At 46.9% G+C, this 27,322-nt stretch overlaps 4 protein-coding genes and 1 non-coding gene across 10 annotated transcripts; 2 read left to right on the forward strand and 3 right to left on the reverse strand.

Annotated features, from left to right (window-relative positions):
- The first annotated feature begins 147 nt into the window (after positions 1-147).
- trnai-uau (transfer RNA isoleucine (anticodon UAU)) lies at positions 148-241 on the forward strand. The gene is made up of 2 exons: positions 148-185; positions 206-241. It is a non-coding gene; the product is annotated as a tRNA-Ile (tRNA).
- Positions 242-320: 79 nt separating this feature from the next.
- On the reverse strand, positions 321-6,044 carry LOC114764539 (zinc finger protein 160-like). 3 transcript variants are annotated; one of them, XM_028954238.1, is made up of 10 exons: positions 5,891-6,044; positions 5,403-5,599; positions 5,203-5,307; positions 4,911-5,006; positions 4,723-4,833; positions 4,189-4,312; positions 3,137-4,094; positions 2,992-3,044; positions 2,246-2,444; positions 321-2,143 (listed from the first exon to the last, which is right to left on the reverse strand). In XM_028954238.1, exons 1-10 carry the CDS (start codon positions 5,916-5,918, stop codon positions 382-384), a joined length of 3,633 nt encoding a protein of 1,210 aa, XP_028810071.1. In that variant the 5' UTR covers positions 5,919-6,044; the 3' UTR covers positions 321-381. The 3 variants fall into 3 exon arrangements, with proteins under 3 accessions (XP_028810071.1, XP_028810072.1, XP_028810070.1); XM_028954239.1 differs by adding an exon at positions 5,764-5,776 and having other exon boundaries at positions 321-2,444; positions 5,891-6,018; XM_028954237.1 differs by having other exon boundaries at positions 321-2,444.
- Positions 6,045-6,970: 926 nt separating this feature from the next.
- LOC114764545 (zinc finger protein 3 homolog) lies at positions 6,971-11,110 on the reverse strand. 2 transcript variants are annotated; one of them, XM_028954247.1, is made up of 9 exons: positions 11,022-11,110; positions 10,455-10,657; positions 10,286-10,378; positions 10,117-10,212; positions 9,903-10,013; positions 9,705-9,825; positions 9,076-9,565; positions 8,265-8,323; positions 6,971-8,167 (listed from the first exon to the last, which is right to left on the reverse strand). In XM_028954247.1, the coding sequence occupies exons 1-9, from the start codon at positions 11,107-11,109 to the stop codon at positions 7,053-7,055; spliced, it is 2,376 nt and encodes a 791-aa protein (XP_028810080.1). In that variant the 5' UTR covers position 11,110; the 3' UTR covers positions 6,971-7,052. The 2 variants fall into 2 exon arrangements, with proteins under 2 accessions (XP_028810080.1, XP_028810081.1); XM_028954248.1 differs by having other exon boundaries at positions 11,009-11,087.
- A 60-nt stretch (positions 11,111-11,170) lies between these two features.
- On the forward strand, positions 11,171-27,296 carry LOC114764541 (GTPase IMAP family member 8). Of its 2 annotated transcripts, none has more exons than XM_028954243.1 (6): positions 11,171-11,209; positions 21,371-22,741; positions 23,365-24,063; positions 24,454-25,173; positions 25,316-26,014; positions 26,193-27,296. In XM_028954243.1, the coding sequence occupies exons 2-6, from the start codon at positions 22,714-22,716 to the stop codon at positions 26,948-26,950; spliced, it is 2,904 nt and encodes a 967-aa protein (XP_028810076.1). In that variant the 5' UTR covers positions 11,171-11,209; positions 21,371-22,713; the 3' UTR covers positions 26,951-27,296. The 2 variants fall into 2 exon arrangements, with proteins under 2 accessions (XP_028810076.1, XP_028810075.1); XM_028954242.1 differs by lacking the exon at positions 11,171-11,209 and adding an exon at positions 19,587-20,101.
- LOC114764540 (zinc finger protein 271) lies at positions 15,391-20,074 on the reverse strand. Of its 2 annotated transcripts, none has more exons than XM_028954241.1 (9): positions 19,810-20,074; positions 19,060-19,218; positions 18,879-18,968; positions 18,693-18,788; positions 18,503-18,613; positions 18,309-18,423; positions 17,340-18,165; positions 17,203-17,258; positions 15,391-16,909 (listed from the first exon to the last, which is right to left on the reverse strand). In XM_028954241.1, the coding sequence occupies exons 2-9, from the start codon at positions 19,207-19,209 to the stop codon at positions 15,483-15,485; spliced, it is 2,871 nt and encodes a 956-aa protein (XP_028810074.1). In that variant the 5' UTR covers positions 19,210-19,218; positions 19,810-20,074; the 3' UTR covers positions 15,391-15,482. The 2 variants fall into 2 exon arrangements, with proteins under 2 accessions (XP_028810074.1, XP_028810073.1); XM_028954240.1 differs by lacking the exon at positions 19,810-20,074 and adding an exon at positions 19,654-19,797 and having other exon boundaries at positions 19,060-19,262.
- Positions 27,297-27,322: the final 26 nt, after the last annotated feature.

Raw genomic sequence — 27,322 nt, forward strand, 5'->3', positions numbered from 1 at the left:
TCTTCCTCAGCTCATAAAACCGGTCCGTGTCCCGGTTTACACACACGCGTGACGCCGCCGCGCAGGTCCGTGCGTGGAAACTCGCTTCGTTCGTCCCAGAATGCACCGCTCCGGCAGCCCGTACCCCTCCTCCGCCGGCCACCGTCAGCTCCAGTGGCGCAATCGGTTAGCGCGCGGTACTTATACGACAGTACGGAGCGGAGCGATGCCGAGGTTGTGAGTTCGAGCCTCACCTGGAGCACGGCTTTTAACGAACGCCGCCTTCATCCCGACCGGAATAAACGTTCCGCTATTTTAAAAACGAAGGCCGGAAAAACGCGGGAATTCTGGTAGAGCTTTATTGGTCCGACAAATGCAACGCGTCGCGGTCCAGTGTCGTTCCTACTTGCTGAGGTGCGCCTTCAGGTGGAGGTTGAGCAGGTTCTTGCGGTTGAACGCCTTGCCGCACTGCTCGCACACGTACGGCTTCTCGCCCGTGTGGATCAGCAGGTGGCGCTTCATGTGCGCGTTGTCCGCGAAGCGGCGCTCGCAGAAGCCGCAGGCGTAGGGCCGCTCGCCGGTGTGAGTGCGCATGTGCGCCGTCAGGTAGCAGGACTGGGTGAAGCTCTTCCGGCAGTGGGCGCACTTGAAGGGCCGCTCGCCCGTGTGGTAGCGCATGTGCTTCTGCACCTCGGAGTGCGTCAGGAAGCGCTTGTGGCACTCGCCGCAGGCGTGCGGCCTCTCGCCCGTGTGGATGCGGTTGTGCCGGACCAGCGCGCCCGGCTTGCTGAACAGCTTGCCGCAGTACGAGCACGGGTGGCCCACGCGCTCGTCCGAGTGGCTCTCCATGTGGGAGGTCAGGCTGCGGAGGCGCTTGAAGCTCTTCCCGCAGTGGGCGCAGGTGTGCGGCCGGTCCTCCCGGTGGCAGACCTCGTGCCGGGTCAGTTCGGCCGAGGTGTAGAAGCACTTGCCGCACTCGTGGCACAGGTGTTGCCGCTCCCTCTTGGCGGTGCCCGCGTGGGCCTTCTCGTGCAGGAGCAGCTTGGACGGCGAGATGAAGCTCTTGGGACACTGCGAGCAGCGGTACGGCCGCTCGCCGGTGTGCACCCGCAGGTGGCGGACCAGCGAGCAGAGTTCGGTGAAGCTCTTCTCGCAGTGGGAGCAGGGGTATGCCCGCTTGACCTGGTGGGCGGCCGCGTAGTGCTGCCTCAGGCTCGGCAGCTCCGTGCAGGTCTCCTCGCACATGGTGCACTTCAGGGTGCACACCAGCAGGTGCACCTGCTTGTGACCGGTCAGGTGGCTCGTGCTGGAGAAGCGCCTCCCGCACTGGGTGCAGCGCAGCGGGTCGTCGCCCCAGTGGCACCGCTGGTGCTTCCCCAGCTCGTACAGGGTCCGGAACATCTCGGCGCACTTGGCGCACTTGTGCAAGCGTTTGGGGGGTTTCCTGGGCTGATCGTGCAGCAGCTTGTGTCTCTCCAGCTTGGTGAACTGGTTGAACTTTTTGCCGCACCTGTCGCAGGTGAAATGCATTTTTAAGGACCTGGCCTCCACCGACCGTTCTCCGCCGCTCTCGCCGCAGACGTCGCGCTGGTGCTGCTTCAGGTCGAAAGGGTAGCGGAAGCTCTCGCTGCACTTGGGGCACGCGAAGCGCCGGGACAGGTGACACTTCTGGTGTCTCCTCATATCGGTGGCCCTCGTGAACGTTTTCCCGCACGTGGGACACACCTTGGAGAACAGGGCCTCTGCAGGCCAACCGCGCTCCGCCTCGGCATTGGCGCGCGCCTCCGGGGGACTGTCACTGGCGCTCGGAGGGTCGGGATCTTCCGAGTCCGCCAGGCCGTGGCAGAAGTCCATGTGCTTTTTTAAATTGTACGGGTACCTGTACGTTTTATCGCACTGCGCACACTCGTACGGCCGTTCCACCGAATGCGACCTCATGTGCCTCGCCATGTCGGAGGCGCGAGTCAGGCACAGTCCACACAAGGAGCACGTTTTGCCGTCCTGGAAATCTTCTTGATCGTCCGCGTCCTCCTTGAGAGGCTGGTGTTCTTGAGGTTCAGGCCGTTCTCCGTTTAGATTGGTTGGAGCCTGGATTACACCGCAGCCTTGCTCGTGCCGCTTTGCGTCGAAGAGGTGCTGGAACCTCTTTCCGCAGCCGCCACACCTGTACGGCCGCAAACCAGAATGAGAATTCAGGTGCCTCCTCATGTCGGTGCCGCGGCTGAATGTTTTTGAGCAGACTGGGCACATCTTTGACACGACAAACCTTCTGAAGGGCCCCCTGTGGCAAGCCTTGGGCCTGGGTGATTCAGGGCCTTCTGCTCCGTGAACACCAGCTACCAAAAGTCTCTGGTGCTCTTCTGGATGGTTCTGCATGAGGTGATTGTGCAGGTTCTGTTCCTGACCATCACTGAACGAACACTGGGAGCAGGCAAAAGCTACAGGTGGAGGCATCTCACCCCAACCTACAGAAGATATGTAATACCATAATTAAAAATAATTAATGTGATTAAAACATTTTAATATATTAATGTCATAGTACAGGGTGGGCCATTTATATGGATACACCTTAATAAAATGGGAATGGTTGGTGACATTAAACACATTTTATAAGTGGTCAGAAACTTAAATAACTCATGAAAGAATAAAGTTACGTTAAAACCAAGCACACCATTGTTTTTCTTGTGAAATTACCAATAAATTTTATGTGTCACATGACCCTCTTCCTATTGAAAAAACAAATGTTGGATCCAATGGCCGACTTCAAAATGGCCACTATGGTCACCACCCTTCTTGAAAAGTTTGTCCCCTCACATATACTAATGTGCCACAAACAGGACGTTAATATCACCAACCATTCCCATTTTATTAAGGTGTATCCATATAAATGGCCAACCCTGTATATCATTTTACTAATAATTACTATAATAATAAGATTATAATCAATATCAATTGTAAGAGTAATGCAATAATATTATTAATTTGCCTCGTTGGTGGTAGCAATGTTTTTACCTCTTGTACTCGGAATGACAACTGAAAACACATTTTTGGGAGAAGTTTTTTTCCTGGAAAAGAAAGAGACCATTAAAAAAAATTTTTTTTAAAAATGAAATGAAAGTTAAATAATTTCAGCAAACTGTGCCCCCCCCCTCCTTACTGTTCTTCTGGCTCCAACCAGGCGATCTCTGGGCCCCGGTTCTTCCTCCACAGGAGCTTCAGTTTTCTGGTCCGAGCCCTGGTGCTTTTCCTGAGCTGCGAGCGTGGTAGCGGTCTGCCCGTAATGTCTAGTTTTTCAAGCTTAACTGCAGGCTGGCTGATGTTAGAAGTTGTGCTTATCTGCAAAAGGTCTTCTTCGTCCGCATGGTCCTGTGGGCTTGACCGAGTGTCAGCGTGACGCTCGACTGTTTCGTCTCTCTGCTCTGATGGCTGGGGGTCCTTCATCAGTTCATTTTCTACCAGGTCGAGCTGCGCACCACCTTCCTCCTGTTTGTCATCCATCATCTTTTTGTCAGTCGGAACAATAATCTCATCTTCTTTAAAAGTAAGACCTTTGTCAGCTGGACTGGCTTCTTCTCTGTTTACTACACCTGCCCTCAGTGGCTCGTCCTTTTCTAATTCTGCCATTACTGGCTCCTCAGAGGCCACCGTCTCTGCAGCCTTGCGAACTGTTTCCATTTGCTGCTCAGCCTCCACCTGCTTAAGGCTTTCTCCTTCTCCAACCCGCTCTTCCACCACATCGACATCGTTTCCTCCTTCTCCAACCCGCTCTTCCACCACATCGACATCGTTTCCTCCTTCTCCAACCCCCTCTTCCACCACATCGACATCGCTTCCTCCTTCTCCAACCCCCTCTTCCACCACATCGACATCGCTTCCTCCTTCTCCAACCCCCTCTTCCACCACATCGACATCGTTTTCTCCTTTGTTCACCGTCGCCTCTTCTTTCTCGGTGGACATGCTCACGTCAGGTTCTGCCTGCACCTCTTCACAAAATGAGGAGACGAGCTCAATATCGGATGCCCTGTGCTCAGTGCCAATCACCACTCGGACCAGAGGAGGGTGAGAAAGACAAGAGAAGATGCAATCATGGTCTGAGGAGGGTAGAGGGGATGCACCTGTGAGGGAACACGAGAGATTGTCATAAATAATCTAACACGACAGTTAAGATCCATATTAGTACAAAGTACAAAAGCAAGTTTAAATACCTACATGAAAAATTTACATTTTCAAGATGTTTGTGATGATACAGCAAATCCTGGAGATCTTGGGGATGAGAGAGCACCTCAAGACACTCTTCCATTACAGCTGGAGCAGAAGTGAGCATGGAAGCAGTCTGCAGCACATTATGTTCCTTAGTCAACATGAGGGTGTAAACAGATACATAATGCACAGAACATCAAAGTAGTATAAAGCAATTTTGCCCTACATTTAGCCAATAATTCTCACAAATTAATCTGGCAATTTGTAGTCTTTCCACATAAAGGTCAATTTTCAGGATTTAAATAAAGAAATAGATTACACAAAATATAACAAGTATCTTGAAGAGAAACTATTCTTTGTTGGTGTGAATTTTTAATGGTTTAAGACGCGAGGGGATTGATTGACAGCTCTCAAACAGACTACTTCCTGATTCAGGGTGATTTCAACATATGCAAACATCATAAATATTGTGTTCCGAAATTATTAGAAACCAAAAATAAACCACTTATGATAATTACATTGTCATATAAAAAGTACTTGTACCATTTCTAAAGTTGGTACAGGAAGAACCTCCTCAAGCCTGGTAACAAAGGTCCATATCAGTTTCTGTAACGCAGAGTCAAACTTTGCACCATATTCCACAGGAAACACCTCCTGAGAAAAAAGAAAATACGACAATCACTCATATTTCTAACAGAACAATCTTGTTTTTTTTCATAGGTCATACTGACTTGAAAGAAAATGTTCCTCTCGACTGGGTCATTCAACAGGATTTCGACAAGGGCCAGGAAATTGGACTCTGACGTTTCAACATCCACATCCCTTATCTAAAGTACAACAAAGACTATTCAATTCATTAGGAGACATACCCATTACTAATATAAAAAGACAATATGACAGCTATAATAACAGTTATATATTATAAATAGCAAAGTTACTGAAAATTAAAGAAATCATAATTTAAAAAAAAAAAAAATTGTGTGGTCATATGGTGTGTGATATGACATCCAAAAATAAACTGACCAATGTCTGTGCGAGGAGAGCAGCCGGGATTCGGATCCGTTCCAGGTGGGGCTGGATGGCCGCATGATCAGGTGAGTTCTCTGAGCGGCACAGCTCCAGAATCAGCTGCAAGGGGGGAAATTTTCTCTACGGCACTTCCGTAAACCACAACACACCAGAAATATTATTCTGCTGGTCTGTGTAGACGGAATTCTCCTTACCTTTGCCCGCAGGCCCAAAACCAGTTGGGCCCTTTGTCTGTAACTCAGCAGCTCTGGAACACTTTCAGTGACTGAAGTCACAAACTCCTCCAGCATCCCATAATTCAGCACGTCCCTCTGCTGAACAATCTTCCAGACGGCGGAGGAGAGAAGCCGCAACGGGGATGTCAGGAAGCGCAACGTGGAGAGAGGAAGGCCTGATGAAGCAGGCATGGTTATCGCTCAGCTAAAACCCCAAGTGTCATGTCACACAACCCAACAGTTTCTATATTATATTATAGTGCAATTTACTTTACTTCTGTCGAGTTTGCAAAAAATGATGCATAACATCAGCTCCAAACAACTAGAAACCAAAACCAACCTCTTGCGACAGACTATTCAGCAGCATGGAGAAAAATAGTAAATGAAATAAAAAATTATAACAATAAAACTCCACCGCGTTTGTGGGGGAGAGCGCGCAGTTGTGGCGTTCTGGCGACGGGACTCACCCTCTCCGGGCAAACGACGCGTCTGCATGTCGCCTGCTCGCGGCACGTAGCCAGAAAACGAACCCGGCGACCATTAGACGGATAAATAAACTCGGGCAGTCAGCATCCTGCCGTCCTTCTTCCAGCTCGACATGCCGGAAGTGGGCGACCTCCCTCTTCCTCTGTGGTGAATTGCGTGAGACTAACGAAACAAGCGTGAGAAATAGCGCCCCCAAGCGGTGGTGAATAGTTTGGATGAATTCATGGCGAATTGAGATCAGAAAGTCCTGACCGAGGATCCAGCGTCGGTTTACATTTACCGTATTTACCAGACGCCCTTATTCAGAGCGACTTACAATCAGTAGTTACAGGGACAGTCCCCCCCTGGAGAGACACTCAGGGTTAAGTGTCTTGTTCAGGGACACAATGGTAGTAAGTGGGGTTTGAACCTGGGTCTTCTGGTTCATAGGCGAGTGTGTTACCAACAAGGCTGCTACCACATCCACTCAGATGCGCAATTATCAATTATTATAAGAATAATCTTACTCTTAGTACTTTTCACCTTCCCTATGCATCTTTAACATCAGACACCTTGTGTATTTAGCCTTCAAGCACATAATACAACAAAGTGAAGTGATTGTCACATGTGATACACAGCAGCACAGCACACGGTGCACACAGTGAAATTTGTCCTCTGCATTTAACCCATCACCCTGAGTGAGCAGTGGGCAGCCATGACCGGCGCCCGGGGAGCAGTGTGTGGGGACGGTGCTTTGCTCAATGGCACCTCAGTGGTACCTTGGCGGATCGGGATTCGAACCGGCAACCTTCTGATTACGGGGCCGCTTCCTTAACCGCTAGGCCACCACTGCCCCTACCACTGCACATGATACATAAATTACCATTACTAATGAACATTATTTCTGGGATTCAACAATAACAAAGAATGCAAAAAATGAGTTGTTTTGTGTATTTATTATTTAAAAAAAGGGAATCCATTTAACTCACACTACAAGTACACCCATCTAAACATACACATGGAAATTTCTCATGAGAATGAAAAAACTGTGAAAATAATAAGTCTTTTTTTTTTTTTTTTTTTTTGCACACTTACAAAGTACATTCATGGTACAGTGACATTCGGAAAAAAAGGTGTTCTCGTAAAGCAACAGCGCGCAAAACCTCAAATGGCAGCAGCGTGACTCTTCATATGCCTCTTGAGGTGCGTCCAGCGCGTGTAGCTCCTGGCGCAGACGCTGCACGTGAACGGCTTGATCCCGGCGTGAGTCTTGGTGTGCACCCTCCAGTCGTACCTGCGGGTGAAGGTCTTGCCGCACTCCTTGCAGCAGTGCGGCCGCTCCCCCGTGTGCATGCGCGTGTGCGCCGCCAGGTGGCTGGACGTGACGAACGCCCGCTCGCACACCTTGCAGCGGTACGGCTTCTCGCCCGTGTGGCTCCGCGCGTGCACCTGCAGGTCGCCGGCCGACACGAAGCCCTTGCCGCAGGCGCCGCAGCGGAACGGCTTCTCCCCCGTGTGGATCCTGGTGTGCACGGTCAGGTTGCCCAGCAGCGAGAAGCGCTTGCCGCAGTACGCGCAGCAGTGCGGCCGCTCGCCCGAGTGGGACTTCAGGTGCGACTTCAGCTGCGACTTGCTGAAGAACTGCTTGCCGCAGTGGGTGCAGAGGTGCGGCTTTTCGCCCGTGTGGTTGGACAGGTGGGACAGGAGGCTGGAGGAGCAGGCGAAGCACTTCCCGCACCAGTCGCACTGGTGGGGCCGGTACTCCGCGTGGGTCTTCAGGTGGCTCCTCAGCTCGTGCGCTTTGGGGAAGACGCCGCCGCAGAAGCGGCACCGGCCCGGGCGGGCGTCGCCCGCGGCCTTCTTATTGGGGGTCGGCTCGGAGGAGCACGGTTTGGCGTCGTGGACGCGCTTGTGGCTCAGGAGGCCCGAGAGCGACTTGAACTCCCTGCCGCAGCAGGAGCACCGGAGCGACGCCTTGTCCTGGTGGGCTTTCTGGTGCTTGATCCACTTGGCCACCGAGCCGAACGTCTGCTCGCACTTGGGACACTTTTGGACGAGCGCGTTTAAGCGCCTGATTTTGTGCGACTCTTGGGAAGTCAGTTTAAGCTTGCAAGGCCCGACCAGGGCGTGGCTCTTCAGATGCCTCACGAGTTCGGAGTAGTAGGTGAAGCACTTTCCGCACTGAGGGCATTTCTTGGCGACGCGCCACGGGACGCGTGCGCGCGTGGTGAGACACGCCGAGCGGGCGGCGTTCTCCGCTTGGGGACGAGCCGCGGTTCCTGTCCACAATAGTCAGAATGTAGAATAATGAGTGTTGGAAATGCACATGAAAATAACAACATTAAAAAAAAAAAAAAAAGTTGATTTGTTCTTTACCGTTCTCATCGTGTTCAGGGACATGGGACGCAGACGTGACCGACAGCTCACAGGAGACACTGAGGGGATTAAAACGAACTTTCAACTTTCAGCGCAAAATTTGTATAGAAAAATGAATTAGAAAATAAGAAAGCAAGAAATAATGATGTACTCAACCCCACATTTACTGATGCCACTAGTGCGAATTTCAAAATGTCAATGCTTTCGCAATAATTAAATGAAGACTCGCATCTGGGTATTCCACGGCATTCCACTGCAGTGCTCCTGATGATGGGACTTTATATTTATGCAGATATTTCATTTGTTAACAGTCACCAGTCACTTACAACGTTAACATCATCTGGACAGGATGACTGGTCAACCTGGTGTTTTCAACCGCAAATTAGCAATTCTTCTAAACTTTGGAAAAGATGGCATATGAAAGGGGGTGGTAGCCTATGAACCAGGTTAAAATCCCACATTGTGTCCCTGAGCAAGACACTTAACCCTAATTTGCTCCAGGGAGACTGTCCCTGTACCTACTGATCGTAAGGCGCTCTGGATAAGGGCGTCTGATAAATGCCGTAAATGAAAGACTGGAAAAATTGAAGGCTAGTAAATAAAAGCCATGTAGTAATTAAGTTGTCAATAATAAGACAATTGATGATAATAAACCAACTATTGATATTAATAGTAATGTGAAGTTACAAACTATAGAGGCATAATGCCAATGCAGATATAAAATTAAAGTATATTCAAACTGCTTGACAATATTCCTTTCATTTAGAATATGCCCAACCCTAGTTTATGTTTCATCCAGACACCACCTTACCCTTCTTGAAATGTCCCGTTTTCCTGAACATCTGCCAGGCTGACGTTTACTCCCGTCCCAGAGTGAGGCTCAGTTATAATCTCTTGAGAGTTTGGAGGTGAAGGCATCTTTATGAACTGAAGAGCTGGAATAGAAACACTATCCCCTTGATCAGGGATGGCAGCAGAAAGGCACTCGGTCCTCTCGGATTCTGGAATGTCTGCATCTCCTTCTTCTATTATATCTGTGAAGGCTTCAGCCATTGGGCTTTGCTCCCTTCCAGCATCTTCTTCATCACGATCATCATAATCGACGCTTGGGAATTCAACATTACTGTGCTCACAGCCTCCGTGTTCATTCGGGCTGATGGGCGAGTTCTGCTCTGGGCGAGACGGGCTTCGCGAACCGAGCACGAAGTCTGGTTCAGAGTGCACAAGCCGTTGGATGGAAGCGGGTTTGGGAGGACGTGACAGAGATGAAATGATCCTGTCTTCTACCACTGAGGGGAGCGCTGTCAATACATCGTTTCATTCATTATTATGTAACTCCATGACAGCTCTCAAACAGATAATCGAACAAAAACTCCCAAACGTTCATAGACTGAAGAGGTTAGACTCTGGGTTATTGAGGGGAAAATGTACTTTAAATACCGGTTTCATTTAAGGGTCCACCGTGCGTTTTTTGCAGCAGACCCCGCAGATGGTCTGGCTGGCAGACGGCCTGAGCATATTCCTGCAAGCCAGACGGGGAGCGGCTCAGCCAAGAAGCAACCTGGGAAAACACAGATAAAGTTCCAAAACGACAATTCCAGACAGGATGCATGAAGCAACGTGCACTTTGAGTAATACCTGCTTAAAACTGGGCACAGGAAATAACTGTTCCAGCCTTGAAAGGAAAAAGCAAGTCAAAACTTGCAAGGCTTTGTCAAAGTCAGGGCCATACTCGACAGGAAACACCTCCTGCATCAAGAAAACCCGATGGAGACGTTAATGACCGGCACAACGGTGGACCACAAGATACATGAAGGAGTTAAAACACAGAACGAGAGCTCTGTGGGCAGACCTGGAAGAAATGCTCCCTTCCTTTTGGATCCTCCAGCAGACTTAACACGAGCTTCAACAGGCCGGCCTGCAAGCTCTCCAATTCCGAATCCCGCACCTAGGCAGCAGCAACAATTACCACAAAGTCACATTATAAAAAGAAATACGGAGGTTCGGGCAATCTCAGCCACCTTTGATGTTCCGGACGCCTGAATTCGATTAAGATGACTCCTGACAGTCTGAACGTCGACGGGCAGCTCCCCTCTGCACATCTCCAGCATCATCTGTCACAACAGCCAAGCACCATTTCTGTTTTTCGCCCGTCCACACGAGGAAGAACCCGTTCATCCATGACCTCACCTTCGCTCTCAGTCCCATAATCAGCGCCCCTCTCTGTCTGCTGCTCAGAAGGCCCGGGACCGTCTTCGTCACCATCGTGACAAATTCTTCCAGCTTGCCATAATGCTCCAGGTTCTGCTGCTGAGCAACCTGCCAAAGGAACGCGGACATGAGACGCAGCGGTGGCACCAAGATGCGGAGGGCGGAGAGGGGTGGAGGGTCGCCTGCAGGACAGAATACACAAATTCAGCAATATTACTGCCAGTCATGACAGGGATATTTTACTGACTGAAGCTGCATCACAGATGCTTTTCGCTGCGCGTTGTACTGCTGTTACCATGCATGTGACAAATAAAATCCTGAATCTTGAATCAGATTTGACATTTGCACAGCACGCCAGGCAGGTCCACTAAACGCAAAATAATCCGGGAACTATCTCCCCTACTCAACGTTTACTCTCATCACCAGACTCGCTGAAGTCACCCACATGCGGCGGGCTTTGAAATAAAGACTTTTTTCCACGATCGCAATACGGAAACGCGACGACACGGCACCTTTTAACAGGAAACACCGACCTGAAATACTTACTCATTTTATTACATTCAATTGCGACAACTAATCGCAAAACACCGTGATACGTTCCTTCTTTATTATTGTCCCATTTCGCAGCGCGCATCTTGATAGAAATTCACTGGCGCCGCCTAACGGACGGGAGTAAAAACAGCGGCTGCGATACCAGGGCCTCTATTGCGGATAATAGCAGAAATACCGGCAAGGTACGTTTTTGCTATACAAACATTCACTGACATCGTGTGCATAAATTTGACTGGTATTTGAATTTTTCTGAGTGTGTTTTAAAAGGAATTGCATTAATCCTGGACTAAAAAGGCAATTACTGTCCTCTCGGTCTATTGTGTCAGTTCAACATTTGGGAGGCAGGCAGGTGAGTCTATGGGGGTTTATATCCATCCGCATCATGAAACGAAGCAGAACTATTATTATGTTAAAGTTAAATTATGTATTAAAGCATTTATAGTTTTTATTTGGTCAAAGTAGCAGATGACAGAGTCAATTTACATTGTTAATACAAGATGCCATTGTTTTTATATCTGCATTGGCATTATGCCTCTATAGTTTGTAACTTCACATTACTATTAATATCAATAGTTGGTTTATTATCATTAATTGTCTTATTATGTGTTAGTGTGACAATACACTACTATATTGTCTGGGTACTCATACATAGTTAAACCTTTTCGCACATATTACCGCACATATGCGCTTTTTCAGGCGAGACCAGTCGGTGTAATTCTTGGCACAGATGTTGCAAATGAAAGGTCTTATCGACATGATCCTTGATATGCACCCTCCAATCATACTTCCGGACAAAAGTCTCCCCGCAGTCTTTGCAGATGTGTGGCTGCTTCGCAGTGTATGGACTCGAATGGTATGGATTCTTCCTGGAGGTCTCCCACCGAAAATAAACCCTGTAGCACACGTAGAACAGAAGAATCTCTGTACAAATGGTTTAATTGCCTGTCACAGAGAAGTTCTGGCCTGTGTGCCTTTCATCCAGTGTGATTGGTCAGATGGGCCAACGCGTTCGTGGGCGAAGCAAAGACTTCCCACACTGGTCACACCAATGGGGTCCTTATTCTGGATGAGTTTTCAGGTGGCTCCTCAGCTCATGTCCATGCACAAAGCTCTTCAAGCAGAACCGGCACTGGTTGGGACTGAAAAAGAAGATTTATGGTGGGTACAGAAAGTATTCAGACCCCATTACATTTTGACTTTTTTTTGTTATACTGCTGCCATTTGCTTAAGTTCTTTTTTCCCACATTTTTGCAGATTTATTAACAAAGAAAAACAAAAAAAATCACATGGTCCTAAGTATTCAGCCCATTTGCTCAGTATTTAGTAGAAGTGCCCTATTGATATAATACAGCCATGAGTCTTTTTGGGAAAGATGCAACAAGTTTTTCACACCTGGATTTGGGGATCCTCTGCCATTCCTCCTTGCAGACCCTCTCCTCTTCTGGCTGGTTGGATGGTAAACGTTGGTGGACAGCCATTTTTAGGTCACTCCAGAACTGGGTTTAAGTCAGAGCTCTGACTGGGCCATTCAAGAACAGTCCCGGAGTTGTTGTTAAGCCACGACTTCGTTATTTTAGCTGTGTGCTTATTGTCATTGTCTTGTTGGAAGATAAACCTTCGGCCCAGTCTGAGGTCCTGAGCCCTCTGGAGAAGGTTTTCGTCCAGGATGTCCCTGTACTTGACCTCATTCATCTTTTCCTCCATTGCAACCAGTCGTCCTGTCCCCACAGCATGATGCTTCCACCACCATGCTTCACTGTTGGGACTGTATTGGACAGGTGACGAGCAGTGCCTGGTTTTCTACACATACCTCTTAGAATTAAGGCCAAAATGTTCCATCTTGGTCTCATCAAACCAGAGAATCTTATTTCCCACCATCTTGGAGACCTTTGTGGTGAAGGATTTGCTGAAGATTCGATCAATAAATTCAAGCAACAGAAAGCTATTCCAGTCAAATTGTTTATTGCAATACGCAACAGGACAACAGCCAGCCAGGCGACGGATCCGCCCCCAGCACATAAGTGTGTGACATCAGTGAATATAATCGCACATCTGTCATCATAATTCATTTCCATTTTGCCCAGCCAGCATCTTTTGAGTTGGCAAAGGCCATAAACAGTCTACAATTAAGCATTGTACACTTAGCTGTGACTGTCGGGCCTTCTTCAGGGCATTCCGAAGCTCTGCATAATTTATATAGCCTTGCTAGTCTTATCTTGGTTCTTCCCATACCTCCCAAACCTTGGTTTTCCTCCGACCTCTAGGGAGTTTCCTGCAGGTGTGCATGTGAGCGTATCTCATTGAAAGGGCATATAAAGTTCAGACTGTTACTGTGTGAAGGTTCATACTTTGCGCAGGCTGCAAAAGGCCCACAAACATACAATGTGGTTCAAAAATATGCCATACTTTTCGCAAACTCCATGCGGGCTTACATGTGTCTTGAACTGAGGAGAGGCTTCCGCCTGGCCACTCTGCCATAAAGGCCTGACTGGTGGAGGGCTGCAGTGATGGTTGACTTTCTACAACTTTCTCCCATCTCCCACCTGCATCTCTGGAGCTCAGCCACAGTGATCTTTGGGCTCTTCTCCCCCAATAGCTCGGTTTGGCCAGACGGCCAGCTCTAGGAAGGGTTCTGGTTGTTCTAAATGTCTTCCATTTAAGGATTATGGAGGCCACTGTGATCTTAGGAAACTTTTTTTGTAACCTTGGCCAGATCTGTGCCGTGCCACAATTCTGTCTCTGATCTCTACAGGCAGTTCCTTCAACCTCGTGTTTCTCATTTGCTCTGACATGCATTGTGAGCTGTAAGGTTTTATATAGAGGGGTGTGGCTTTCCTGATCACGTCCAATCAGTATAATCAGTATAATCCAACACAGCTGGTCTGAAATGAAGGCGTAGAACCATCTCAAGGATGATCAGGAGAAATGGACAGAACCCGAGTTAAATATATTGAACGTGTTATTTCAGTTTTTCAATGTTAATAAATCTGCAAAAATGTCAACAATTCTGTTTTTACTGTCAATACGGGGTGCTGTATGTTAAAAAAAAGGAACTTAAATGGTTTTAGCATATGGCTGCAATATGACAAAGAGTGAAAAATTTAAGGGGGTCTGAATACTTTCCGTACCCACTGTATCTTTGTGGCCATCATTTTTGAAAAAGTGAGCATGAAATGGAAACTGATCAATTTCCATGATTATGGTAAATGAATAGGTCTCAGTGTGTGATTAATTAATGCCATGCCAGGAGTGGTATTGTCTTCCCCCATAACACGAGCCTTCATAAATAATGTCAGAGGGTCAGCATCGGTTTAAACATCACACCAGAGTGTTGCTTAGTAAATGCTTTGTAAAACATAGGAGTCTGTCTGGCATCACCATGCAGACAGGAGTACAAACGGTTGCTGTCTTTGTCCATACACACTAGAGCTACAACTGGGCCAAGTTAGGCCCAAGCTCAGCAGAATCTGACCCGACCAATCGCTGAAACAAATTTACATGGAACGGATCATATATGATAGGTACTATAGATGGAAATTTGTGTTTGCTGTCTATTTACAGACTACTTACTACTAGTTACTAGTCTTATAAATTCAGTTTTACTTGTTGACAGCAGATGTTTGAGTTTCTTATTTTTGTAATAATGCTTCGACCTGTGATACGTCCAGATTCGTTTGAAATATAACGTGCAATACAAATTGTCTTGCACAACTTTTGGATTTGTAGGCAATATTGACAGCTGTACACATTTACATTTAAGTTATTTAGCAGATTGCCTTATCCAGAGCGCCTCATAATCAGTAGTGACAGGGACAGCCCCCCCCCCATGGAGACAAAGTCTTGCTCAGACACAATAGTAGTAAAGGTTTGAACCTGGGACTTTGCGGTCTTCTGGTTCACAAGTGAGTGTGGCTTCTACTACCCCATAAGCACTGTTTTTAGTATTTAATGCAGTGTTTAAAAGAATGTATTCATCTTGTTGCATAACAGGTCACTTTTAAAGACCTCCAGGGAGGTTTTAATTACCCTTAAATAATAATAATTAATGGTTTGTGGTAAACGCTGCTTCATCAAATACAAAAAGGTAAGTGATTGTCATAATGATTCACAGCACACAGTGCACAGAACAAAATGTGTCCTTTGCATTTAACCCAGACAAGATAAGATGATCCTTTATTAGTCCCACAAGTGGGAAATTTACAATCACCTCGGTGAGCAGTGGGCAGCCACAAAAGGGAGTCTGCTCAGTGGCACCTCACTGGTTCGGGATTCGGACCGGCAACCCTCCTGATTACGGGTCCGTTTCCTTCCCCGCCAGGCCGCCACTATAATACTGCAGACAAAAGTACGGGAGCCCTTAAAATAGTATTCATGTCTCACACAACCGTGCATTTTATGTACATGATGAGCAGTAGTTGTACACACATACATACGTAATACATGCAGCAGAGATTTTTACAGCAAGAGCTCTTTATCTTCTCCACAGCCACCCTGGAGCTGTTCGTCAGGACAGGCGAAAAGCCTGGAACGTTCGTGTTCAAGCCCCGGTGTGGTCTTCCCCGTGTCTGCGAGCAGGGCCTCGCCGTGCACGTGCCTGTTCAGCTTCTCCGCGCTTCTGAACGGCTTGCCGCAGATGGAGCAGGCGAAGCAGGGCGGCTTGGCCGCGTGGTTCCGCTTGTGCCTCGCCAGCTCCGAGGAGCTGCGGAACCTCGTGGCGCACTGGGGGCACGCGTACGGGCGCTCGCCGGTGTGGACGCGCTCGTGCAGCGCCGCCTCGGAGGCGGTGAGGAACGCCTTGCCGCAGTGCGCGCAGGGGAACGGCCGCTCGCCCGTGTGCATCAGGTGGTGCCTGGTCAGGGAAAAGGGCTTGCTGAAGCGCTTGCCGCAGTAGGCGCAGCCGTGCGGCCGGGCGCCGCTGTGGGCCGACACGTGCTCCTTCAGCGCCCGCTTGGACTTGAGCCGCTTGCCGCACTGCGTGCACGGGAAGGGCCGCTCGTCCGTGTGGGACTTGGAGTGCTTGCTCAGCTCGCCCAGGGACAGGAAGCGCTTGCCGCACTGCGAGCAGAGGAAGGGCCGCTCGCCCGTGTGCATGCGCTCGTGCCGCTCCAGCACCGAGATCAGCGTGAACCGCTTCTGGCAGTGCGAGCACTGGTGGGGCCGCTCCCCGGTGTGGACCTGCGAGTGCTTCTTGAGCGCGGCGTGGAGGCTGAAGCCCTTCCCGCACTGGGCGCACTGGTACGGCCGCTCCCCGGTGTGGGTCACCTGGTGCCGCTTGACGTCCGCCTTGCGGGTGTAGATCTTGTCGCACTGGGGGCACTTGAACTGCCGTTTGCTGGCGTGGCTCTGCCGGTGTTTGGAACGTTCGAGCAGAGAGTCGAAGCTCTCGCCGCACTGGTGACACTTGTACTGGACCTTGTCACCGTGGACTCTCCTGTGCTCAGTCAGCTCATTGATCAAGGAGAAGCTCTCACCACAAATGGAGCAGATGTGCGGCAGGGGGCCGCCGTGACTTGATTTGTGATGCGCGGCCAGCAAGCGGAGGTTGGCAAAGTCGCCGCCACAGTGCTGGCAGCGAAAAATGGACACGCCGTGGAACTTCCTCTGGTGCTTGGTCAGGTCCCAGGCATGCTGGAACGTCTTGTCGCAGTAAGAGCAGCGAAAGGGACGCTCCCCGGTGTGGGTCAGCTGGTGGCGACGGACGTCCGATGAGCGCGTGAACGTCTTCCCGCAGATGTCGCATACGTGGCGGGATCGGGGACCTGGTGTGGGTAAATCCCTGACAGTGGGCCTTCCTGTTGGTTTTGAACGTCTAGAAGGTTTAGGGGTCACGGAGCCATTTTGCTCTTCACAGTATTCCTTTGGGAGAGAATTCTGGGTACGTTCTATGGAGGAAAAAAAGGTGTAAAATTCAATCAGTGGTGCTTTTTACACTGTTGGTAGTGTATTACATAATATATATCAATGTTCAGTTATGAACATGCTATAAAATGCTACTTTTGTTATGTGCATTAAAGAAGAAAATGAACACAGCTCATTTTTATTCAAATATGAATGTTGAGGAATTCGGTTCATGAGTCTTTTCACAGTTCCGCCACATTCTGACATCTGAGATTGACTGCAGAGCCTCGCTTAAAGTTGCCTTTAACATTCCGATTCTCTTTCTTATTTGTTTTACCTTCAGCGTCTTTCGTGGTCGCCAGTGAAGCAGCACCGGGGCTTTCTTCACCATTCCTAGAACGACATAGAAACATCTCATAATCATGAAGCCAAAAAGGGACATTTCGGAATTTCTACCAAGTGGCAGCCACATACACGTGAGGCTGTTTCAGAGCAGCGCACACAGTAGCTCTTTTCCTCTGCAGATGCACAGTGTTCTTCTGCGCGGCTTTCTTTGGCCTTCCACGGCCGCGCCGCAGGGTCACTGGCGAGGGTGCCTCTGTGACACCGAGCACCTCACGCGCGTCAGAGGCTTTTTCAGCCAAAGGGGGACTCCCCAACGTCACATCGTGTTGAGAAGACACTGTTTCCACACCCTGTTCTTGCCGTCCGCTGAAGGGAAGCGTTTGACTAGTTTCTTCATTCTGCCCGGCATCTACACCGCCATCGTGTCCATCACCAGCTCCACCGTCCGAGATATTTTCCCCTTTAGCTGACTGATCTCGAACAGCCGTCCCTTGGCCCTGCTCTATTAATCCATCCTCCTGCATCACCTCCACTGCAACCGAACTCCACTGTGCGGACGCAGCATCCATAGCTTCTTCATCCAGATGCACCAGCTCGGACAGATTCGCCATCTCACCGATCAAACTGCCATGTGTGTCAGAGGCAGAATCAGCCAGCGTGCTCTTAGCTCCCATTTTCATCTCCAGTTTACCCTCCTCCTGCTTCACACTCTTTGCTTGGACATCTTCCTCCACAACCTCCTCGCCATTTTCGCTTGTTCGGAGTTCGACCTCAGTATATTCCATCACCATGATGGTTTCGATCCCGCCATCAGCAACAGCAATGGGAACGTTATCACATGTTGAGTTGGACTGTATGCAATAAGTAACCGGCTCTGTGATGACTAGCACTCTAGATGAGTGCGGGGCGGCAAGAGAAGACAGGATATATTCTCCTTTGTCTGAAAGGGATGTTGCTGAAGAACAAACCAAAAAGAAAAAAGGAGAAAGAAACAGAGAATTCAGAAGGACCATCTCATTCCTAAATTCACTGCAATAAATCAGTATAACTGTACTCATATAACTTATGCATAAAAAATACAAATAGCACTGAACAAACCATGGCTTAGATGTTCAACGCTCTTATGGCTCTGGAGGAGAACCTTCAAATCCTTAGTCCATGAGTCCACGCAATCGTCTAGTACTGATTGAGACAAGCTTAGCCACGACACAGTCTTGAAAACGAAAGTAAAGTTACTGAAATACAATAGTTTCACGTACACTGTATGAAAAGCACTGGTTATTTTTTTTTACCTGCTCGATGTCTGGAACTGGAAGTACTTCTTCCAGTCTGCAGAGGAGCTCCCACAGCAGGTCTTTCAGCGCATTGTCATACTTGGCTCCATACTGCAGTGGGAAGACCTCCTGGGGAAAGGCATGGCATGTTAGCAATGAGAAAAACTCATCGGAATAAAAAAAAGAAGGCTAAATTCCTAAAAAATACCTGATAAAAGTATGCGTTCTCCAGTGGATCTTTTAACAGCATTTGCACCAGCACAACAAAGTTAGACACAGAAGTGTCCACATCCTTATTCCTCTCCTTAAATAAGAATACATCATACAAGTACAAAATTAAATGAATGAAAGTCCAACAAACTGTCTTTATATATAAGAACCATAAATAACTCACCCCAGATGTGGCAGCGAATGCTTTTATTTTGTCCAGGTACTGCTGGATGGCCTGACGATCTGCAGAGCCCTTACACAACTCCAAAACCAGCTAAGGAAGAATTAAGACCACCAAATCACGACAACTCTTTCACACCGTACTCCAGATGTGCCGTAAAACAGGCCAGGCTAACTTCTCCTACCCTGGCACGAATGCCCAACACAAGCTGCGTCCTCTGCCTGGAGTGCAGTATCTCTGGAACCAGCTGGGTGACCACGGTCACAAATTCATCCAGCTTTTCATAGCGCACCGATCCCTTCTGCTGCACCACTTGCCACATGAATGCAGACATTAAACGTAGCTTTGGGACCAGGAATCGAAGTAAACAAAGTGGAAGGTTAGAACCTAAAAAAAAAAACAATAACGTAATTTTCATTAGCCATGTTAAAACGCAATACACACATATGTCGAAAAGAAAAAAATGACGAGCATCGGTTTAAGTAACCATTTGTATGAATATGCATGTGTGCAGCGCAGGATTGACGCCCTTCAACTATCGGGAAGTGAAGATGGTTTCATTTTATCCCAAGACTTGTTTTTAATCGATGCATGTTTCTTGGCTGTAAATTCTCTGATTTCAGGACCAGCCTTTTTTTTTTTTTTTTTTTCTTAAAAGGGACCTGCGTCTTTTTTTTTTTTTTTTTTAACCCTGCGAGCTAATGTGTTCCATATAGCAAAAAAAGAATTACATTCCAACATTGAATTAAATGGTTGTGTAGCCGGCCAAAAAGATCACCTGAATCAGCAATCGAAGATGTCTCCGTAGAGGACATCCTCGCAAAACTTTTCAAAAGCACGATACTTATCTAAAAATAAAAAAAGAAACTCGTTTGCTGGCTTGCTAACAAGAGTTAGCCAGCTAACTACACTTCTCTGAATCGACGCGACTCACAAACAGCTCGTCACTTCCTCATAATTCCACGCTTCAAAATAAGGGTTTTTAATCGCTCTTGCTCTTTCTCTTTATATAAAATAATGGAATCCAAATGATCAAACATAGTTACTTTTCTTTTCTTACTTGTCCTAAATATTATAATATCACACATGATTCTTGCCATCCCCATACCAAGTCCGTTTTTTTCTCGCGAGATTTGGCAACGTAGTCCAATGTGTGGAGGAAGTCACTGAACAACATGGTTATTTTATCACTTCACCAAACCAAGACTTGTCTTTTCCATTAATCGGTGAGTATAATAGTAAATTGATGGCCAAATGAGTGACCAGTTTACTGTGGTGATGGAAACAGCAGGTGTGTATATCATTTGCCAATGAACCAGAAGACCCCGTTTCAAATCCCACTTACTACCATTGTGTCCCTGAACAAGACACTGAACCCTGAGTTGCTCCAGGAGACACTGTCCCTGTAACTACTGACTTTAAGTCGCTCTGGATAAGGGCGTCAGAAAAATGCTGTAAATGTAAATTTGTGTGTACTGTTGTTAGCTATTAAGCTGATTAAGCTGGGGCAGTGGTGGCCTAGCGGTTAAGGAAGCGGCCCTGTAAGTTGCTGGTTTGAATCCCGATCCGCCAAGGTGCCACTGAGCAAAGCACCGTCCCCACACACTGCTCCCCGGGCGCCTCATCATGGGTAATGGGTTAAATGCAGGGGACAAATTTCGTGTGCTGTACTGCTGTGTTTCACAAGTGACAATCACTTCACTTTAAAAAAGACTTCTGTACAGGAAGTCATGTTACTGTTTCATGGAATTAATTAAAGGTTTGTCAGAGCTCAGGAAGGCATTAGAATGTTATGTGGGTAGTACTGTTAAAAGTATTTCCAGTATGTTGGACAAGCTAGTTTCACGCCTGTTGCGCCTTCTTGGTAAAGGACATTCATTTTGCACCATAGAAATAATGTCAGTGTGATGTCAATAATGTCAATATGTCAGTTACATATTTCTGAATTGACGTAAGATTGGATGAAATTCAGTTCTCAAAACGGGTCAGCAATGCATCATTTTGTTGTCATACGAGTAGATGGAGTTGTGTGACTGTAGTTAATAATCTGCACATATGTTAAGATATTCAATGATATCTAAGATGTTTGAGGATGAATCTGTGTTACACCACATGTTTTATGTTGTGCAGGAGGTATTCCTGATGGAATATGGGCAAGGTGGTAGTAGCCTAGTGGGTAACACACTCGCCTATGAACCAGAAGACCCAGGTTCAAATCCCACTTACTACCATTGTGTCCCTGAGCAAGACACTTAACCCTAAGTGTCTCCAGGGGGACTACTGTTTGGAAGTTGCTCTGGATAAGGGCGTCTGATAAATTCTGCAAATGTAAATGTAAATATGGAGATAGGTATGATTTATGAATATGAGTTTTTGTCCAAATTGGAGAAACTGCTTCCTGTGCCTGATCTTGAACAGGTATGATTTACTTAACATCTCTGAAACGGCTTTTTCTTTTTAATGTCTAATAGTACATTTGATATCATCTATTTTAGACGGTCCCAGCCTGAAGACTTAAAATCTCTGCTTCAGCACTATAAATGTTTGGAGAACTGTGCATCACAAGGCCGTCCGACATGAGGCGGCATCTGATCAAGCACGCAGGCGGGAGGCCGCATCCCTGTGAGGAATGCGGAAAGGGCTGAAAAAACACCAGCGGGTCCACAGCAGGGAGCGTCCGTGCCCGTGCCACGTTTGTTGGGAAAAGCTTCGCCCAAGTACAGCCACCGCGGCCAGCGCCCATTCCCCCGTTCCTACTGTGAGAAGAGCTGAATGCAGCTAGCGGGCCTGACCAGACACGAAAGGATTCACGCAGGAGAGCGTCCTCATGTCGGCACAGTCGGCACGGCAAGACGTTTCTCTGCCCCGGCACCACAGAAGCCACACGGACGACAGGCCGCATCCCTGCACCGTGTGCTCAAAGTGCTTCAAAACGAGACGAGCACAAGTCAAGCGCACAGGGGAGCGGCCTCACTCGTGCAGCCGGCGAGAGGCCGCACTGGAAGAGGCCAACATCCGGAATGGTGCGAGAGGAACCTCCGGTGCTCCTCAGACTTAACCGTGCACCTGAGAACTCACACAGGCGAGCGGCCATAGTGCTGCCAGGAGCGCGAAAAACTGTTTTTCTACGTCAACCAGATTAAGAAGGCATCTTTACACATGTTAACAAAGCCACGTAAAATCATGTATCAATTTTTTTTTTTTATAATCAATTCAGAGCATAATAATTCTCTTATTATATGTCTTTTGCCAGGTTAAATATGTAAATATTCATTATATTGAATTATTTGAACAGTTAACTGGAATGAAAACATTCTATAGGATTGAATTCACAGCAGCAGCTAAAACTCATCAGGTTTCCATCAGGTTCTTTGTTTCAATTTTTTTACTTTTAATTTTTTTCAATCTTTCAACTATTTGTATAGTGATATAGTAACACCAAAATCTACGAGTTGTGGAGATGGGAAGGAACAGAACACTAAAGAATCATAATAATTTGGCACACTGTTTGGCATTTCCAATGCCAAACAGATTTTACATAATTACCAACACAGCGTCATCAGTTGTAAATTTAAGTGTAAAGCCATGGCTATCATGCAAGTGGTCCTGATAGCGGGCAGTACGTGTACTTCAGTAATAACAGGGCGGTTCTCAGTGGTATATTAACCAGGGGAGTGTGGTATCGTTTCGCTCTAGTTTTCTGTAGACAGGAAACCTTTGGACTTTGGAGAAAAATATGCTCAAAACTTATATAGAGCATTATTGGTATTATGCTCTATGACAGCGGCACATACAGATTTCAGCTAACAAGAGAGACGCGATTACATGAAGTGACGTGATGGCCACCGCTGAATTACAGACGCAAAGTAAGTATATCGATACGAACAACTTTCTGAACGGTTTCAGTCGTGTTCACACTGGGAAAGAGATGTGGACTTAATTCAAGCCATTCTTATCTCTCCATCTGCCTCTAGATATAATGTTCCTCCATTTGTGTGGGATATATGAGTATTTTTAATGTGCTATCTTTTTTTGTGCTATATTTGTTTCGATTTGTAATCCAAAAATGAATATAATGTCGAACTAACACTTGCTACTATAGGTAAGGAAGACAGCACAGTAAGTTTAAAGATCCATGCAAATCACATCCATTAAAAGAAGCGAAAAAACAAGGAAAACAAGGTTGGGCAGCAAGGATTTTATCGCTCTTCCTTAACTCATTAAGTTTTATTGTCAAATCAACCCAGTACCCAGTGAAACAAGAAAAAAGATTCCACTAGGACCACGGTGCAACATCAATAACTGAAGTGGTGACGGGACTATGTAGAGTATAGAACGGGTGTACAGCGCAGCTGATTAGTAACTACTTGTTAGATACAGGTTTTTACGTGCACAAATTCGACAATAAGTGACTGGACGCTTTGTATATTGCACAGTTAATTGTTTTGATAGACAACGGATCAAAATGTCACCTGTCTGTTCCTAATAGGGTCAGGGAGATGTCCCTCCTCGGGGGTAAGGATTGTCCTACTTGGCGGACGAAACTCTGGGAAGAGCTGGGCGGGGAACGCCATCATTGGAAAGGAAGAGTTTATTACCCGCGAACGCACCACGTGTTTGAAGAAACAGGCTACAGTGTTGGGCAGACGAGTTGTCGTGACTGATGCCCCTGGTTGGTGGTGTGACTTTAGTGTCAGTGACACCCCAGAGCTGGTGAAACAGGAGATCGTGCGGGCGGTGATGCTGTGCCACCCGGGACCCCATGTTCTGTTTCTGGTCATCAAAACAGCCTCTGTCTTCACTGAGAAGCGGAGGAGGGCTGCACAGGAGCACCTCGAGCTGCTTGGCAAGGCGGCATGGCGCCACACCGTAGTATTATTCACACATGGGGGCCATCTGACCAATTCTGCAGTTGAGGAACACATCAGGCGAGAAGGCAATGGGCTGCGTTGGATTCTTCAGAAATGTGGCAACAGATACGGTGCCCTTGATATTAGACACGCACACAACTTCTCCAAAGTGGCAGAATTGCTGGCCAAGATAGAATCGCTGCTGGCAGAAAATGGCGGAAGGCACTTTCAAATGGAGGAAGACATTTTACAGCAGGTGGAGCACCGGAGGTCAAACGTGATGCTCAGGGCACAACGCCGGCTGGTGACCATGAAATCACGACCACGCTTTACTAATGGTGAGGCGCGTCATTCCTCTCTGAACAGAAGTTCAGGCCATGCCTGCATTTTACAAATCGGGTTATGTGAATAATTTGATGAAAAATTCAAATTGCTTGAATGTGATTTCCATTCATTTCACTGGCATTAATAGAAACTAAAACTTTACTTTGTTCAGGGATTATATGAATTTGAAATACTGTATTGGACCAAATTTAAGCCCCCCCCCAAATTAAAACTAATTAAAACCCTTGATCCAATAATCATATTTAAGTTTTATATTTCAACCAAAATGATAATAATGAACTTTAAACACTGATTCCCTACTATGGTCTTTTCTTTGAAACAAAAATTATTTTGATTGCGCATACATAAAAATATTGATGGAAGATTCTGTTTTTCTATGACAGAAGATGGTCATCACCTAACTGATTTGAGACTTGTCCTGCTTGGGGCAAGCGGATCAGGAAAAAGCTCTGTTGGAAACACCATTCTCACCACAGGAAAAACGTTTGACGTGAAAATGCGAACGGCTCGTTGTGTGTCCAGAACTGGAACTTATCGGTCCGAGACTGAGGTCACTTTAGTAGATACCCCTGGCTGGTGGATGAACTACTTTGTCCAAGACACCCGATCCTGTGACAAACAGGAACTGATGCGCAGTCCCTATCTATGTCCCCCTTATCCTCATGGATTTCTTCTGGTCGTACGTGTGGACAGAGCATTTAGTGAAACATACAGAAGAGCCATAAAGGAACACCTTGAGCTTCTGGGAGAGAGAGTGTGGAGTCATACCTTCATCCTGTTCACCTTCGGCGACTGGCTGGGAGACACCACCATTGAGCAGTATATTGAGAGTGAAGGGAAGGCAATCCAGTGGCTTGTGGAGAAATGTGGAAGTCGATACCATGTTTTTAACAACAAAAGCAAAGGATGTGGATTTCAAGTAACAGAGCTGCTGGGTAAGGTTGAGGAGATGGTGGCCAGAAACAAAAGACACAACTGCCATTATGACACTGATAGGAATCTTTTTCTGCAAATGGAGCAGAAGAGAAAAACTTTGGAAAATGAAGCAAATGCCCAGATCACTAACTTTCAGAAACAAAGAGAGGCTCTCAGACCCCTGATTGGTAAGCTTTATATTTTTTCTATGAGTTCATGTGATTGGACTGCAGCATCATGTTCTGACTGACAGTGTTTGGAAAGTCTGTATTAATAAAGGATTGTCCTGATATCTCTGATCTTAATAATGCTTATCTTTGATATCTTCAGAAACAGTACAAATACCCACAGAGCTGAGACTCATACTAGTGGGGAGAAGGCACTGTGGCAAAAGCTCTGCTGGAAACACCATCCTAGGAAAACAGGAGTTTGAGGTTGGGACCCAGGCCAATTGGGTAGTTGAAAGAAAGGGGAGAGTTAATGGAAAGATCGTCTCAGTGGTAAAAGCTCCCGGATGGCAGTCTCTACATATGGAGCTTGCAAGGTGGGACCTTGAAGGGTCAACCCTGAATGCTTTCGTGTCTGGAGTTCTTCTTCTAGTCGTGAACTGCAGTGCATCTTTCCTTCATAAAGAATTAAAGGCTGCAGAGGCCCACCTTGGGGCCACTGGGAACAAACCTTGGAAGCGCACCGTGATCCTCTTTACTAATGGGGACTGGCTGGGGGACACAACCATTGAGCAGCACATTGCATGCGAGGGGAACGCTCTTAGAAAGCTTGTTGAGAACTCTGGAAACAGGTACCATGTCCTTAACAACAAGTTACAGCCATGTAGCCAGGAGACTGCTAGCAACCAAGTAGTACAACTTCTGTTAAAGATAGAGGAACTTATGGCTCTCCTGAAGTTGGAAGATCATGATAATGATGGGATGGGAAGAATGTTTCCAAATCATGAGGTGGTGCCTGGTGCCATGGTCATAGACAATAATGTTCCACTCACAACTAAGCAAAACGATTCTTCTTGTACAGGTGAGTGTAAATCACAGACAAGAAACTGTAAATTTTGGTATGAAACAGTCAAACAATATGTTAGGAACTGAACACATTGTCAGTTGCTGGGTTTTGCTCATTATAAATGAACAATAATTATTTATTTCCTTCATAATACTTCTACATTTGTCTAAATAACATTCTTCTCATGTTCCAGAGCACCATATGAAGTTTTCAGGACAATGCGCAACCTCAAGTTGTTTGGTAACATCTGAGGTCTTGGATCTGAGGTGCACAGGATCGTGTGAGACTGCTGCTGAAAGCTTTGTCTTAGTAAATGATGGACCACGTGCCAAAGCCCGTACGTTAGCAGTGGTAGGTAGAAGTGAAAGGTTTCAACACAGCAGGCAGGCCGCAGGAAAAGGGGCCAAGGTGGAAAACTTTGCAGAATGGTTCTGCCCAAGGATTTCTCAAGGTCTAATGAGACTTATTTCCCCATCGGGGCCCATTGCCTTCCTACTCGTGATTCCATCACAACAGCAACCGGATGAATCACAAACTCCACATGAAGAAAAAGAAGGCACGGTTTATGGCCGAACTCCTGAGGAGGCAAAAAAACTCCTGCCTACTTCAGGCCTATTGAACTGGGGGGTGTCAGGTGACCTCCAGGCAGCAATCGACTACTTTGGCTGCGAAAGCGTTGATGAGCTGGAGTCATTCATTGATTACTATCATGAATTGATCTTGGAGGATTCTGCAGCTGTATCTTCAGCAAAGCAAAGCTCTGCCTGCAGCTCAGGAAATGACGTTTCTATGGGAAAAGATAGCCTGCTTTCGTCAATAGATCAAAAGCTCTCCAAACTGGACATTCTTGAACCAATGAAGAAGGACTTGCTGGAGATGAAGCACATTTTGGAAAGCAGCTGTAAAATATTGCTGGAACTGAAAGACAACAATTTGCCAAAACTGGGTTAAAGTGACAGGAATGTATCTAAAGACAGTACGCCCTAAAGAACTATTGTGAAAATTCATTACTTATCTATTTGTTTGACACATTTGAATATAAAACATATACATGTACATAAAACGTTTAGATGTGTCATATATCATTCGAGAAGTTTGACCTAACTAATTTAATATTTGTAATTTTAAAGAAGTTCAGTGAACAGCCTGACCAAAAGAGCTGTCAGAAAAAGAAGTTTCTCTCTGTTTAAATTGAGGTTTAATCCAATGTGATTTTACGTTAAACCTACATTTAAGTATGTGACTGAAATTTCTATGTTAAAAGTTTACCACTAATCCAAAACAGTGAGTTGACCAATGGGACGCAGCATTTAACACAACGTG

This window comes from Denticeps clupeoides, chromosome 15 (genome assembly GCF_900700375.1).
Source record: "Denticeps clupeoides chromosome 15, fDenClu1.1, whole genome shotgun sequence".
NCBI classification, from domain to species: domain Eukaryota; kingdom Metazoa; phylum Chordata; class Actinopteri; order Clupeiformes; family Denticipitidae; genus Denticeps; species Denticeps clupeoides.